Source organism: Panthera tigris, chromosome F2 (assembly GCF_018350195.1).
Source record: "Panthera tigris isolate Pti1 chromosome F2, P.tigris_Pti1_mat1.1, whole genome shotgun sequence".
In the NCBI taxonomy this organism is placed as follows: domain Eukaryota; kingdom Metazoa; phylum Chordata; class Mammalia; order Carnivora; family Felidae; genus Panthera; species Panthera tigris.
The window spans coordinates 18,779,365-18,796,155 of NC_056676.1; the positions used below are offsets into that span (position 1 = coordinate 18,779,365).

General features: G+C 35.7%; 1 protein-coding gene across 1 annotated transcript in view; it reads left to right on the plus strand.

Annotated features, from left to right (window-relative positions):
• PREX2 (phosphatidylinositol-3,4,5-trisphosphate dependent Rac exchange factor 2) overlaps positions 1 to 16,791 on the plus strand; it is a 288,123-nt gene that overhangs the window by 185,361 nt on the left and 85,971 nt on the right. Inside the window, exons 31-33 of the mRNA XM_042973055.1 lie at positions 5,761 to 5,802; positions 11,793 to 12,010; positions 16,432 to 16,534. Of these exons, the coding sequence (XP_042828989.1) occupies positions 5,761 to 5,802; positions 11,793 to 12,010; positions 16,432 to 16,534 (363 nt within the window). The remainder of the gene's footprint in view (positions 1 to 5,760; positions 5,803 to 11,792; positions 12,011 to 16,431; positions 16,535 to 16,791) is intronic.

Consider the following 16,791-nt stretch of genomic DNA (forward strand, 5'->3'; position numbering starts at 1 on the left):
ACCATGACATTGCTTACTCAACATCCTATAATTGGTACAGCCTACAGTTGGAGATGTAACACTTCAAGATGATTCTAGTGAGTCTCATTTCATGTTGTTTAGGGCTAGAGTATTATGTAGGAAATTCTGAGGGTTTCCAAAATGATTATAGTGAAATAAAATGAAATGAGAAATATGTTTGATTTTTTTAAATGCCTGATTCAGTGGTTGTCTTCCCAACATTGGACCAGTGGTTGGAAATGTCTGGAGATATTTTTTTTGGTTGTCACAATTGTGAGTGTGCTACTGGCATCTAGTGCATAGAGGCCAGACATGCTTCTAAATGTTGTGTGGTATACAACACTGTCCCTCACAACAAAGAATTATTTGGCCCAAAATGTCAATAGGGCTGAGGTTGAGAAACCTCTAGAGTAAATAAGTATATGCCTGCATTTAAATTTTTATCCCTCAGTCATTTGGATACAGTAAATAATATTCAGCAGAATAACAACATAACCCCAGTCACTACCATTTGTTTTAGGGTGAAATAGAGAGAGTTGTATACTTTGCCGACAAAAGAGAGCTCTTAACCAGATAGAGTCTAAGCCTGTGACATAACTCTTGGGCCTCAGTTTCTTCATTTACCAAATGACAGAGATGTGTGTATGTTCTGGGATTACTAAATTTTCCACCTAGAAATGTACTCAAATATAACATCTTAGATATTGATTACCGATCAGTAGAAGGAAAAAGTTGTATAGATATGGAGAACTCCATATAAATCTCTTGTGATGAAATCTCTTGTTTTTGACAGCTGGATTTCTTGGCTATGTTATTAGTTTATAGCTAAATATAATGGCTACTTGTTACACATAACATCATATTTAATGAAAAGTCTGAATTTAAAACCCCCCAAAATAATGAATATCAGAAATGATAAATATATTTTTTTAAAAGCTTCCAGGTTTAAAGGAATTTAAACATACATTGTACTGAGTAAAAGGTAATTTTTCTTTGAGGAATAAATGCCAGTATCATAACACTCATAGAATTTGTAAATGCACTTGTTCTCATCATCTTTGAGGGTTCTTCCCATCTTATAATTGTTTTTAGACTAAATGCAGTATCAAGAACAGAGAAATCATTAAACCTTTTGTTTTTTGAGGAGCTTTATCTTTAACATTTAAAGACTTTCTAATGCAATATAAAAAGCTTAATTTTTAGTGATATTCACTTAAAAAACCTTACATTTTTGGGGCACCTGAGTGGCTCAGTCAGTTGAGTGTCCAATTCATGATTCCAAGACCGTGGGATCGAGTCCTGCGTCAGGCTCTTTGCTGAGCACATGGAGCCTACTTAAGATTCTCTTTCTCTCCCTCGGCCCCTCTCCTCTGCTTGCTCTCTCTCTCTCTCTTTCTCTCTAAAATAATTAATTAATTAATTAAAAATATTACTTTTCATCTTAAGTCCTCACCAGTTTATCATGAATTCATCCTATTCAACTTAAAGGTAATTTTCTATTTCCCATTTGTCTTTATATAGGGGAGTATTTAATGAAGGGTTAGGTCTTGGCTAGAAATTCAACATAATGTCAGCTTGCCAGCATTTCATGGTTTACATAAGTAGCTGGGATAACCCCATTCTGATGTTCCTGTAAGGGAGGAAAAAGGTAATCTTTTTCTTTCTACCCTTCTAGGTTCTCTGGCTGGGATCCTATAAATTAGTCAAACAAAAAAAACAAATGAAAAGCATATACATTTATTTAGTATCTTTTACATGACATGGGAGCCTTTGTAAGGAAATGAAGACCAGAAAAAAATGGTTAAACCTGAGTGCTTTTTAACTAAGTTTGATGAAGGGTAGAAAATTTTGGGAAAATGGAATAGGACAAAAGGGTATGAACAAAGGGTAATAAACTGAGGGAAACTTAACAAGGCCTGTTCCTCTCAGTATCCCTCCATGTTCTGAGGTAAGGATGTTTTTTCCTCTGGGATTGAGAGGGCACTTCTCACATGAAGGTTTTATGACCTGCTTCAGGGGAGAAGCAGAGAGTCCTCTGTACATCTGCTGTTCCTCAAATTCCTTCATGTTAAATTTTCAGTATGATAAATTGTCATATTTTGGGATAGTGTGTTCTGAACCTCATCATTCATTCATCTCTGATTTCAAAATATCCTATCAAGTATATACCAAAGATGATATAAAAACATAGCAATTATATGATCTTTATGTAGGAAACACTGTTACAGTGTCATTCCTAAACTACATCACACTGTGTCATTCATCCACTCACAGCCTGCTAAACTGAGGGTAGAAGAGAGCAGAAAAAACAGTAGACGAAATGGTGGATAGATTCATTGTGTAGTGTCACAAAGTTGATGCCTGTCTCCTGCTTAAACGCTACACTAAATTATGGTCTCGAATTATCAGCCAACTGAAGATATTTTTGCTTGATTAGTCCACTGTGATATTGTGATTTACAATAAGAAATATGTAACTGGTGTTTGACCCCGTCCCTGGCAGATTTTCTAAAACTCTTGGAATTTCTTGTGAGGAGAACAATAAAGGTGTCTTTTGTTCTGTCAATGAGGTGACTTTTGGAAAACCTCTACTGATGGGGGCTGGTTGCGAGGAAGCCAACCCTGTGATTAGGGGGTTGGAACTTTCCAAATTCCATCCCCCTCCCCACCTGGGGGAGAGGGCCTGGGGATTTAGTTCAGTCAACAGTAACTAATGATTTAATCAATCATGCCTATGTAATGAAGCCTCCATAATATCCCAAAAGGATGGGATGCGAAGAGCGTCCAGCTGGGTTCTAGAAGAGTGGTGCATTGAGAGAACATGGAAGCTCTGCACCATTTCCCCATGCCTTCCTTTCCCAGGGCATCTCTTCCGTCTGGCTTCTCCTGAGTTCTATCCTTTTGTAATAAACTGGTGATTTAGATGTTTCTCTGGGTTCTGTGAGCCACTCTAGCAAATTGATCAAACTTAAGGAAGGAGTGGTTGGAATCTCCAGTCTGTAGCTAGTTAGTCAGAAACACAGGTGACACCTGTTGACAGGTGGCGCCTGAAGTGTGTGTGTGTGTGTGGGGGGGGGGGGGGGGGGGGGGGCAGGCAGTCTTGTGGGACTGAGCTTTTGCCCTGTGAGATCTGATGCTGCCTTTAGGTCGATAATGCCAGAACTGAGTTGAATTGTAGGATACCCCGAGAGTGTTGAATAATTGCTTGGTGGTATGGGGTGAAAAAAACACACACGGAGATTAGTGGTATAATTGGACCCATCATCACCTTAAATTCAAATGTTTATTAGCGAACACATTTTCAACTCTTGCTCCCTACAAAAATTGTACTTTTCTCAAAATCTATCATTTTTTTCAACAACTTACTTTTTTCCCCATTTTTTTCTCTGCTGTTGTCCCAAATAAACTAAAGAGCTTCTTCTCCTTTTTTTAAATCATAAGTCTCCATTTCCCCCTTTTTCTCCTTACCTCAATAATTAGAATAGTTTTCTCGTGATTCCCCTGTCTCCATCTTTTCTGGGTTATATATTACTATATACTATATTCATCTTCCTAAAATATCATGTTAATAATCTGGTACCCTGCCCCAGAACCTTACAGTGATTTTTGTTAGATAAGTCTAAACTCATCAACCTGATGGTAGAAGCCATTTTTCAGTGGGGCTATCTAACTATATCCCAATCTCAGTCTCTAAATTATATAATAAAGTCTTTTCTATGCTAGATTGTTGGAAATTTGGTATTCATTCTTTACTGTATTCTCTTGCTAGCACTCTTTCCCACTCTTAGGCTATGTACCTACTCCCTTGACAATGTAACTTTCAAAAATGTTTAAAAACATTTCAGGACTCACTTAGAATTCTATACAACTTTAGCTAGATCCAGATTATAATAACAATAATGCTTCACAGGTACACGGTTCTTTAAATAGTTTTCCAAAGCTTTTAATATATATCCCTTTTTATTTTTTTACACAGGCTCCTGAAATAGATAAGATAGGTGTTATCATCACTTATGAATGAGCACATTGAAAGTCAAAGTATGGTTGGCCATTGAACACCATGAGGATTAGGGGCTCTAATTTCCTACAGAGTCAAAAATCTGCATTTGACTCCCCCCACTCTGCCATCAAACCTAACTACTAATAGCTTACTGCTGACCAGAAACCTTACTGATAACATAAATATTCAGTTAATATATATTTTGTGTGTTATATGTATCATATACTATATTCTTAAAATAAAGTAAGCCTGAGGAAAGAAAACGTTAAGAAAATCATGAAGAAGAGAAAATCCACTTACAATACTGTACTGTATTTATTGAAAAAATCCACATATGAGTGGACCCATGCAGTTCAAACTTTTGTTATTCAGGGGTTAAGTGTACTTTAGCAATTTTCCGAATACCACAAAGCTGGTACGCTTTCCTTGGTTTCATTAACCCTTAGTCAACCACAGTCAAGAAGCAGAAGATCGTCTTTCTGACTTATCATCAGAAGGTTAGTAGTAGCTTGACTCTACGTCACAATGCCTACTTCATCTCATCATGTAGGCATTTTATCACCTCACATCATCACAAGAGGAAGGTTGAATACAGTACAGTAAGATATTTTGAGAGCGAGAGAGACCATATTCACATAACTTAATAGATTATTATAATTGTTCTATTTTATTATTAGTTCTTGTTGTTAATCTCTTACTGTGCCTAATTTGTAAATTAAACTTTGTAATAAATGTGTATGTACAGGAAAAAACATCGTATATATAGGGTTCAGCACTATCCATGGTTTCAGGCACCCACTGGGGGTCTTAGTCCATATCCCACATAGATAAGAGGGGATGACTGTAACAGATGGTTCTTCTGACTCTTTCTCGTACTTTCCTGCCTCTGAAATTCTCGTGTTATTATCTTCTTTGTAAAATGTAACGTCCTCTCAAGTATTTCCTACATTTCTTATCAGGTAATTTTGTCACTCTGACTCTATTGTGAACCTGTCTGGAATAGGATGCAACCTAACCTTCTTTTATTTCCCATAATCTTTAGCACATGAAGAAGCTTTGAATATTTTCATATTTCCTTATTGCAAGTAAACTGTTTACCAATTAGAAGTAAGGCAATGAGTATGAAGTTAATACACATCATTTATTGAACATTTGTGATTGCCCTCGTTTGGAGATGTGTTGTGAAAAAGAGTATTTGGAAATATTTAGTATTGTTCTGCACTTTAGGACAGTATCTTGACATACAGATAGGAAAGGAAGTCTATATAGAGAGAGATTATATAGATATACATTATATAACTTACAAGTATAATCTGTATAATTAATTTATAATTCTAATATATAATGTATAATAAAATATGTATATTTATAGATAAAGTTTATAAATGTATATACAATATTTAAAAGTTTAAGTAACTAAGAAGAAATGCCATTTGAGAGTTTATTGATCAAGACCACAATAGCTGTAGAAGTTTAGAGAACACCACGGAAACTACAGCAGCTAAGGGTGACTTACAAAGGATGAAGCAGAATTTGAAGGGTGTTTCACAGACTAATTTAATTTGGAACTGGAAGGATTTTAGCATCTTGAGAAATGGATAGAATTTATATAGGCAGATAGGAAGAATAGCATGTCAAGTAAATGGGATTTGTATTATCTAATGGAATAAGGTTGTGCTATTTTTTACTACACAGTTAAAATGTGGTGTCAATGGCAAAAAAAGACTGAACAACTAACTGCTATGTTTTCTTTTTCTGCAGAGGTAAAGTGTAGGATACTCCTGGCTCTTCTTGAATATTCAGGTAATATTTCTCATTATTTTTATTATTTGAAATTATTGTAGGCTGAGACCTTAGAAGTGTCATGATATCACAGCAATGCCTTTAACAGATTAGATGGAAATATGATCCATACTTACTCTAAAGCCTTGCAAAGATTTTTAAGAAATACTTAGTTTTAATAAAAACACAAAACATTCTCATCTTCAGTTATAGTACAAACATGGAAATGTATATAAATATATATTTAACTAAACATAGAGCCACCATACAATCCAGCAATTGTGCTATTAGGTGTTTACCCAAAGGATACAAAAATACAGATCCTAGGTGGTACATGCACCCAGGTGTTTATAGCAGCATTATCAACAATAACCAAACTATGGAGAGAGCCCAACTGTCTGTCCATTGACTGATGAATGGATAAAGAGGATGTAGTATATATACACCATGGACGGTTACTCAGCCATCCAAAGAATGAAATCTTGCCATTTGCAATGATGTGGATGGAGACAGTAAGTACTTTGCTGAGAGAAATAAGTCAATCAGAGAAAGGCAAATACAAATACCATATGATTTCACTCATATGTGGAATTTAAGAAACAAAAAAGATTAACATATGGGAAGCGGGGGGAGAGACGAGAGGGAAGCAAACCACAGGAGACTCTTAATGAAAGAGAACAAACTGAGGGTTGATGGAGGGAGGTGGGTGGGGGATGGGCTAGATGGGTGAGGGGTATTAAGGAGGGCACTTGGGATGAACGTTGGGTATTATGTAAGTGATGAATCACTGAATTCTACTCCTGAAACCAATGTTGTACTATATGTTAACTAAATAAAATTTAAATTTTAAAAAAGGAGAAAAATAAAATACAAATCTCCTTTTCTCTCCCTCTCTTCCTCTCCCTCTTCCTCTCCCCCTCCCCCTCTCTCCCTCTCTCTCTCCCTCTCTCTCTCACATATAGATGTATGTATATATATATACACACACACACACACATACACATACACACACACATATATATGTATATATATATACACACACACAGACACAGAATATAATTAAAAAGGAGGAAGGAAGCAGGTTTTGGTAAAGTTAATGGTGTACGTGGCATTTATTGTGAAACTGGTCTAACTTTGGTTTATGAACAAAGAGGTAGTTGGGCTAGATTCAAGGGGTGGAGAAGTGGACTGTACTTAGAAGGAGAGGTCTTTTACAATCTATCATACCTGGAAATTTTAAATTATAAGTGAATGAATGAGTCAAGTTAACCAGAGGGCTTTTTTTGTTTGATGGCTGATTTTTGCTTTAATTAAAGAAGTGTTGTTTTGTTTTTTTGACTGAGTAATAATAACAAAATATCTTACTTTTTTTTAGTTTTCCTAATAACCACACAGTTGATATACCTCATACTTATGGATTTCCTTGGGTCCTCACAATCACTCTGTGAGAATATTATTTTTCCATAGTTTTAAATGTGGAAAAAAATTAACATTCAGGCTAATTAATAATAACTGGTAAATGTATTCATTCAACACATATTTTTGAGTATCTGGAAGATTAGATGCCTTATTGAGTAAATGCATTAATAGTAAGTGGCAGAGGAAATTCAAACTTAGTTATGCCAATTCCAGAAGTAGTCCTGGAACACATTGCTTTGTTCATTAGTGTTTAAATGGCTGTTCTTATAGATCCTTATTTTGATTTCAATTTTATTTTTCTATTCCCATCATCATTCTCCTTTTTCCTACTTTATTTACTCACTCTTCTTTTCCCTCATATATAGGATAGCATCAGAATGCAGAATGCAGATTACTCCATGTTGTCGGCTGCAGAATTATGCTCTCCACAGGTGAAGGGTAGATTGTGTCTGCTAAATACTGTGGTTTTTTTGTTTTTTTAATTTATTTTAAAGACAGAGACAGGGAAGGGGCAGAGAGAGGGAAACACAGAATCTGAAGCAGGCTGCAGGCTCTGAGCTGTCAGCACAGAGCCCGACGTGGGGATTGAATTCACGGACTATGAGATCATGACCTGAGCTGAAGTCGGATGCTTAACCGACTGAGCCACCAGTCGCCCCTGCTAAATATTGTTTTTAGCTCACTTTTATTACTTTCTCTTTCTCTCTGTCTCTTTCTCTCTGTCTCTCTCATCTCTCTTTTATTTCTTTGTTGTTACTTTTTTTTTCTTTTCCCTACAGTCTCAGAATAATGACTAGGATTACTTGTGTGTCTAGAAACCACGTCATTCTTTTTTAGACCAGCTATGGAATTTGAGCTTTTTAAACAGTGGAGAGTAAATTAAGTGTTACTATTTTAAAACATGTTTGTAGAAGGTGAATTTAAGTAGGTGCTTAAATCCTGGAATGAAACGGAAGCCTTTGATAAGTAAAACATCCATTTGTTTTGAATGTATTCCCACTACAAGAGAATTCTTATTCTGCAAAAACAGTAAACAAACTGTCACCAAAAAAACAGCTCTCCGTGCCTTTCTTCTTTTGCTAGAAGCTAGAAGCAGCTGTTGTTGTTTTTGCTGTAATTCTTATTGATAAAAATGAGGAATGAGAATAGTTTTGGGGAAGGATGGACACTTGTGAATTTTGAGCAGCTGTGTAATTATAAGAAAAGACCTGTTCATTTTTGCTGGGAGTTTGCTTATTTTGGTGTCTTTGTTCATCGTGTGGTTCCTTCCCTATTTAGCAATAGAACTGAGCTCCACTCAGTGCCAGGCACCCTGCTAGATGCTGGAGAAAAGAAGAATCACAATAATCATGCTGTGCAATTTCACTTTGATAAGTGCTTTATCTCGTTTATCTTTATTGTAGGTCTAAGAAGTAGAAATACCTCATATTATATGTAGGAATCTGATACCTAGGATTATATGGTTTAAAATGGATGGAATGGGTAGATGAAGTCAGATTATATGTCTCTAGGTCCATGAGCATAATTCACATTATATGCCACTTCTGCTGGTCTTGATGTGCTGATGGTCTCTTGGGGAACCCAAACGTGTAAACAGACTCTCACACCGCTGAGTAATTAGCCGTCTAGTACAGGGATGCCCCCGAGCCTGTGGTGGCAGATCAAGAAGTGCAGGATACTTCCTGAAGGAGAGGGGAAATTTCACCAGGGGAGGTAATATTTCCTAAGTTCAATGGGTTTCAGTAGTTCAAGGAGTTGACTCTTAAAGATGACTTAAAGTTTGCTAATGGAAAGGGTGAGAAAGTGTCTGCAGCCAGAAGGCCCCAAGGCGTGAGCTGTAAGAGCATTTAGCATTTGAGGAACCTGCGCAGTAGTGTGTGGCTCAAAGAGGAGAGGTCTGTACAGCCAGGGTCCTGGCTGCTTTCAGATACATTGATTTATCGTATTCTCACAACAAGCCTGTGAAGATTGTTGCTGGTGTAGGGATGAATGGAGGGAAGTAATGCATTTATAAGCTGTCAACCTAACTTGGGGATAGATAGATTGTAAAGACCCCTTTCTGCCACTCTGAGTTTTCTACCTTTGTTACTCACCGGGAAGCGATAATGTGTAAAAGTTATTTGAAAATCTCAGTATGATGTGCATATTGAAGTTTATGCACACAAGTCATTTACTCTTCTGAAAATAGGAAAGTACAACTGAAAATCACCTCACGAAGTAGTAAACATTTATAAAATATTTTTTATTTAAAAATCTGTTGGTTTGAAATTTAAATGGCTGGTGGTCCAAGGGCATCTTGCATATCAACTTCTGTGACTCTACTGTGAGCACAGACATGGCCGAGGCCTCAACTTGGATGTCTTCATACCCCCAGTGATTGGTGCCATGTTTAATTCCTGTGGTGTATTCAGTGTGAAAAGTTTGAATTAATGAACAAATACAACTTTGTGTGATCATTATCTGATTTGGTAATGAGGTTGAATGAAAATTTTATTTGACTTTAAATGCATATACAATATAGTAGTGGAATGTAGAATAAACATCTGAGTATTCTTTCTAAGGTTAAAAAATGGGAAGAAATTTGAGCATTGCTTCCCAAAAGCAATTTGAAGATAATTATTTCTACTAGTGGCAAAGTTATTAACCCTTGTGATCTCTTCTAAAGTTCTCAGTGGAACTGGATCCTTCCTTCTCTAGACCTTAGCTTTCCATTCTTCATATAAAGCATTTCTTTCCGATTCGGTTTTTATTGTGAAATTATTCTCAGGTTATAGGTGAGAGTATTCCTGCTAAAATTACTAGTATTTTTTTTTTAATTTCCCAGATTTTCTGCTTTACTATAGGACAACAGAAAAGCAAAGCAAGAATGTACAAGAAAGATACAGGGCAATTTTATGTAGTTTCTGTCTTGAACCCCGTACCACAGCTACACATTTGGCTCCCAAACCATCTGAATTATCCTTTTAGGTTAAACTAAATCCAGGCATTTCAAGAAGTCAGAGAATGAGCTCATGCATTTTCATTTCACTTAATTGGTTTCTTAGTTGCTCTACTGGTTCATCATTTTCATTTATTAATTCAATAAATAGTTGCTGAATGTCTACACTTTGTTTAAAAGTGCACAACACTTTTAAAATTGTGCACAAGAAAACAAGTGTTTTGCTTTTTTCTTAATTGAGGCTTGGACAGTTTTTTCCCCAGTTTGGCTATTTCACAGTTACCTGTAAAACCCTCTTTTCCATCTATTTGAATGAGACACATGGTATATAATTACTTAAGGGAAATGTCTAACACATGTTGTTGATTAAGTTAAAAAGTTGAACCATATGGAATTGCCATATTCAACCATTTTGACCTAGTATAGCAGCAAGTTTGTATAGTTCAACATAATAAGTGGATATTTTCATTATAAAATTAAATATTTTAAATATCCAATCCTTTTTCTCATAAATTTTTTAAGAGTAGCTTTTACTAATAGTGAAACTAGGTAATACATAGCAGTTACATTATGTGTTCACATGCCTTTGATGGTTATTAAAAACATATGATCAGTGTTCTTGTTAACTTGAAATCATGCCTTTTTATCAAAAAAGCAAGAACTCATTAAATAATGGCAACATTTATACCTATGTTTTACACTAATACTAACAATGCTTCTTCATTTCAGAAAATTCTGAGCCCTTGAAATATTCCGTACATTTTTAAGAAAATGAGTATTTTCACTTTTATTGTTCTTCTAGTATAAGCGATTTTTCAGTGCACAGAATTTATGGCTTATATTTATATAGTTCATGGAGTTTGTATGTATCCAAACACCCAAAGAAGTGAATCCCTGTGATCAGGTTCTCAGAGGCAAGCTTGTTTCCACTTGGAAAAAATGGTGGCCCAAGAGTGGCAATTCACAGGGTAGACATACCTTCAGTGTGGGTCCATCAAAAATCCAACCAGTTGCATAATAAGAATCCTGGTGAAAATCAGCATATGTTAAAACTGTAAATACATTACTTATTTCAAAGAAATATAAGAATTTATAAACTGGACATGTTTACGACTCCTGAAGTTTCCTTAGGTGAATCTAAGAGATCCAGATTTGCTTATTGTTATAAACAATCAGATATCAATACTCTTTTCCCCATGTGCATATCATGTTAACAAAATTAGAGTAAGTTTATTAGATCATTTAAAAAATTTGGTATTAATAATGTATTTCATTTGCCAGCACAAACTGAAAAATTGAACTTTGAATTTCCTTTAGGAAATATCATGAAACAAACAAATCATGTTCCATCAGAAAAAAAAACACTTCAATAAATAAAGCCTTTTTTCCCTTGGGTTTTGTAGAACAATTCAATGATTGCAAAATAAAGTCACAATATCAATTAACAAAAGTTATTTTAATGGTTTTTAAATTTTTTTGGTGTTTAGCATATTTGCTAAAGTGTATGCTCATTAGTAGAGTTCAGATTCACATTTTCCACATGGTTTGAGTATAGTGAAAGGATGAAATAACAGCAAATATAAATGCTTAATGAATTGGTTTTATTTACCTGTGGCATTTTTCAAAACTGTCTTTATGTTCTCCTGGGTTACAGACAGTGAGACACAGCTCCGAAGAGACATGGTTTTCTGCCAGAGTCTTGTGGCCACAGTCTGTGCCTTCTCTGAGCAGCTTATGGCAGCCTTAAACCAGATGTTTGACAACAGCAAAGACAATGAGATGGACACCGGGGAGGCCAGCAGAAGGTGGCTGGACCAGATAGCGAATGCAGGTGTTCTTTTTCACTTTCAGTCGCTCCTGTCACCAAACTTGGTAAGGAATCACAGTGTCTCCCACTGCCTATGACAACCATAACATACCTTGTAACCCATTCCCAAATAAGTGGTTATTCATTATATATTAGCAGGCAGTCAGCTACTTTAAAAGAATTCATTTTTCCATGGGCAAATATGGTTTTAGTAACTATGTAGAAGGTATTTCTTCTTTCCTGATTTTACGTATTCTCAGGCTGCTGAAAGCTGAGAAAGCCTCCATCTGTTACTAATTCCTATATCCCTAAGCAGTGATGGAGAAAGATCATCAGAGGAAAGGGGGTCTTTATGCTGTGGTTCCTTATTTCCAATCCAGAAGTGCCACGAAAGCCAAGCTCCCACTGAGGTTGATATTCTGGAGCCTGCTTGATAGACAAGATCTGACAACTTTCATGCCTTACTATCTGACAATCTGTTTAAAATTTGTGTATGTTAAATGATTTTATTTCCTTCCTTTGCACGCATGTTTGTCCTGTTAAATGTAAGAACACTGCCTTAATTATTGTAGAATAATCCATACTTATGTGTCAGTTTCCCTCAGTGCACATGAAGAAAGCATCACAAAATATTTGATAAATCAAAGTAGTCTTTTAACATATACTTTCTGTGGTTCTGATAGTTGTCATGATGTTCAAAAAGACAAATATGTTCACTCTTAACGTATAAGCTGAAGGTGCTCATCAAATAGAATTGTGATTTTAAATATGAGATCCTGTGTCACCTATTAAACTAATATATGTGAGTTTATATATCAAAATGTTTTTCTTTAATGATAATGAAGATAGGGAGGTAATTGCAATACTGCACAGTCATAAAAGGTTCTGAAATAAGGTAAGGAAGTCTGCCTCAGTGTACTTCAGAGAAACAAAATTAGGTTCTTTGGAAAAGATTCCATGCGCTCCATGTGGGCGACCGGTTTCTTATTTGATTGCTAATAAAACTCAGAAAGATTTAACTAATGAAAATTTTGAAATAAGGCACTTTTGGAAATGTTTACAAACAAAATAAGTATTAATTATTTCCTATCAAATAGAAGTGTCGTAAGAAAGCAAGCCCACTTCCTAACACATTAAGTGTTTGTTAGATGGGTGAATGAATGAGCCTTCATTTCTATTCTACTCTTATTTTAAAACTGATGTTGTTTAATCAAGTGCTGGTACTTTTACTTTAAACTTAATTTTGTTCCAAATCCCAAGGAATGGGGGAAAATATTTGAACTTATATACCTGTTAAGTGACTTATATCCAGACGCTAGAAAGAATTCTTTATTTTTTAATTTTTTTAATTTATTTTGAGATTGAGAGAGAGAACAAAAACAGGGGAGGGGCAGGGAAGAAGAGACAGAATCCCAAGCAGGCTCCACAGCCGTCAGCACAGAGCCCAATGCAGGATCAAACTCACAACTATGAGATCATGACCTTGGCTGAGACCAAAAGTTGGACGCTTAACCAGTTGAGCCACCAAGTGTCCCAAGACTCTACGATGAATTCTTAACACTTAATAAAAAGACAACTCGATTAAAAAAGCACACAAAGGATTTGAATAGGTGTTTCTTGGAAGAAGATATAAAATGGCCAGAAAACACATGAAAAGATGATCGACATCATTAGCCATTGGGGAAATGCAATTCAAAACTACAATAAGATACTAGGACGCATTGAGATGTGGATAACTGTAATCCAAAAGACAATCACAAGTGTTGGTAAGGAGAAATTGTAACCCTCATACATTGCTGCTGGGAATGTAAAATAGTGCAGCCGTTTTTAAAATTTTTTCCATATATTTTTTATTTGAATATAGTTGACACACAATGTTACATGAGTTTCAGGTGTACAACATAATGATTCAACCTCTCTATGTGTTCTGCTACCCTCACCACAAGGCTACCATCTGCATCTGTCACAATACAACACTATTACAGTACTACTGACTATACTCCCCATGCTGTGCCTTTTATTCCCATGATTGATTCATTCCACAACTGGAAGCCTGTATCTTCTACTTCCCTTTATCCATTTTGCCCATCCCACCACCCCCTTCCCTCTGGCAGCCATCAGTTTGTTCTGGTATTTATAGGCCTGATTTGTCTTTTGTTGGTTTATTCATTTGTTTTGTTTTTTAGATTCCACATATCACTGTAATGTAGGCCCATCTATGTTGTCCCAAATGACAACATCTCACCTTTTTTATGGCTGAGTAATATTCCTGTGTGTGTGTGTGTGTGTGTGTGTGTGTGTGTGTGTGTGTGAGTGAGAGAGAGAGAGAGAGAGAGAGAGAGAGAGATACATCATATCTTCCTTGGATTATCCATTTGTTGTTGATGGACACTGAAGTCAGTGCAGCCATTTTGGAAAACTATTTAGCACTTCTTCAAAATGTTACACATAGAATTCCTATATTACCCAGAAACTCTACTCCTATATAATATACAAGAAAAATGAAAACTTATATTTACACAAAGAAAAATGAAAACTTATATTTACACAAAAACTTGTATACAGATATTCTCAGGCTACAACATGGATGGAGGTTGAAAACATTATGCTAAGTGATTATAGCTGTAAAAGATATATATTATTTGAGTCCATTATTATGTAATATGTGAAATAGGCAAATTTCAGAGACTGAAAGTAGGCTAATGGTTGCCTAGAGCTAAGGACTGGAAGAAGGGATATGGGGAGTGAATGCTAATGGGTACTAAGTTTCTTTGTGGGGTGGTGCAAATATTCTAAAATTAGACTATGGTGGTAGTTACACAACTCTGAGTACACTAAAAACCCCTAAGCTTATACACTTTAAATGGGGGACTTTTATAGGATGTGAATTATATCTCAAGAAAACTGGTTTTTTTTCGTTAGTCTTTTGAAACCCTTAACATTATAGAATTGATTAAAAAAATCCAAAGGTGGCTTTATAAAAAGTGAAAGAAACCCATATTTTTTCTGTCTCTGTAACAAGCACATACAAGCCTCCTAGCAATGTGGAAGGTTCTGTGGGAGGTGCCAGCACTGGCAGTCTGTGTGTCCCTGAGCTCTGAGCACAGTCCATGGTCACTTGCATATCACTTTAGCCACATCTGCTGGAGCATCAGGACTTGCACTATAGCGATCAGAGGCCTGCCTGTTTGGGACACTTCTTCCTTGTGTGTATTCTTCTCAGTTAAGAAGATGCTGATTCTTCAGCCCTATCCTTCCAATTCCAGGTTCATGGCATACTTTTGCTGCTTCAAAGGACTTTAAAAAATAACTTTACTAAAATAAACATTTATCCAGCACTTACTGTGTACCATACATGTATTAAGTACCAAGCCAAAGTGCAAAGGTGATGATTCTCTTAACTTTTTGCTTTGCATGCTATACATCTTTGGGATCTGGAGTTTGATTTAGTGATTCTTTTTCATACAAGGGACATTCTTTCCTATCTCCTTCACCCTCTACTCATGCTGCCCCCTCCCCAAAATGGCTGTGTGCTTACAGCAACTTTTAAAAGTGTGTGTAAATCTTGTTAAAATCATTATTTAAAAGGATCATTGATAGTCTTAAAGAAACAAATGTTACCTTTAAAAGATAATCTGTGTATGATAAGGCTAATTATTCTTTCGGGAGGAAATTAATAAAAGACTCTAGGTCATGCACAAAACTGCTAATAGGAAGGCCAGAGTTTAATACTAGAAAGATAATATTGCTGAGACATGCACAGAACTCGTTACCGTGGCTGGGCCTTACCTGCTTCAATGTGAAATAATATGCTCTTAGAATGAAAGGAATGATAAAAACAAATCAGATTTTGTAGTCACAAGACTCTAGATTAAGGCCCCATAAAGGCAAGTGAGATAGAAACGATTCTTGTACCCAAGCTCTTTGGAAGAAAAATCACTGCATACATGCAAATTGCTTTCATCACAGCTCTACAAGGTTGCAAAATGAATAATGCATCGGCTTTCTTATTGTAAAACAGGATGGAAACTGTGTACTGTGGCTTTTTAATAAAATAATATTCTTGCCTTTTAACTGTTACACCTTTAAGATTATAGAAGTTTGGAGACAGATAGCATGCTTATTGTATTATTTACACATTTGTTTGTAAATAATAAAAATCAACACAGTTTGAATATAGCTACAAAATAGACTGAAAGACTGTGCAGAACCATTTAGGTAATATGGAAAAGGAAAAATATAAAACTATGAAAGAGACTTGTAACTTTGAGGGATTTGTTAATTTCATTGTGGACAGTAAATTCTTAGATAAGTGTTGATAATTTGGTTTGCATGTAAATAAAACACAAATGAAGCTAGTTTTTGTCTGGAGATGTGATACAGTGTGATGTGATGTGATGTGATGTGATGTGATGTGATGTGATGTGATGTGATGTTCTATCCTTTGCAATCCAATCATATTTTGTACTATTTTCTTTCTTTCTAGACAGATGAACAAGCCATGTTAGAAGATACACTGGTTGCACTATTTGATTTGGAAAAAGTTTCTTTTTACTTTAAACCATCAGAAGAGGAACCACTGGTTGCAAGTACGTAGTTAAATGTCTCACAGGTGTTTCATAGAATTTTTTGACATCAAACAAAAACATATGGCATAACTTTGATATTATATTTGATGTATAGTTCAAATTGTTTTATATAAGATATTATATTTAGGGTAAAATAAATAATAATAACCAACTGTGGAAGTGATAGAAAATATACGAGAAGAGGCTTATACCAGACCATTGAAAGAACCTCGCGTTTCTAATTAAGCCATGGGTCAGAGGAATGACCTGATCTGGCT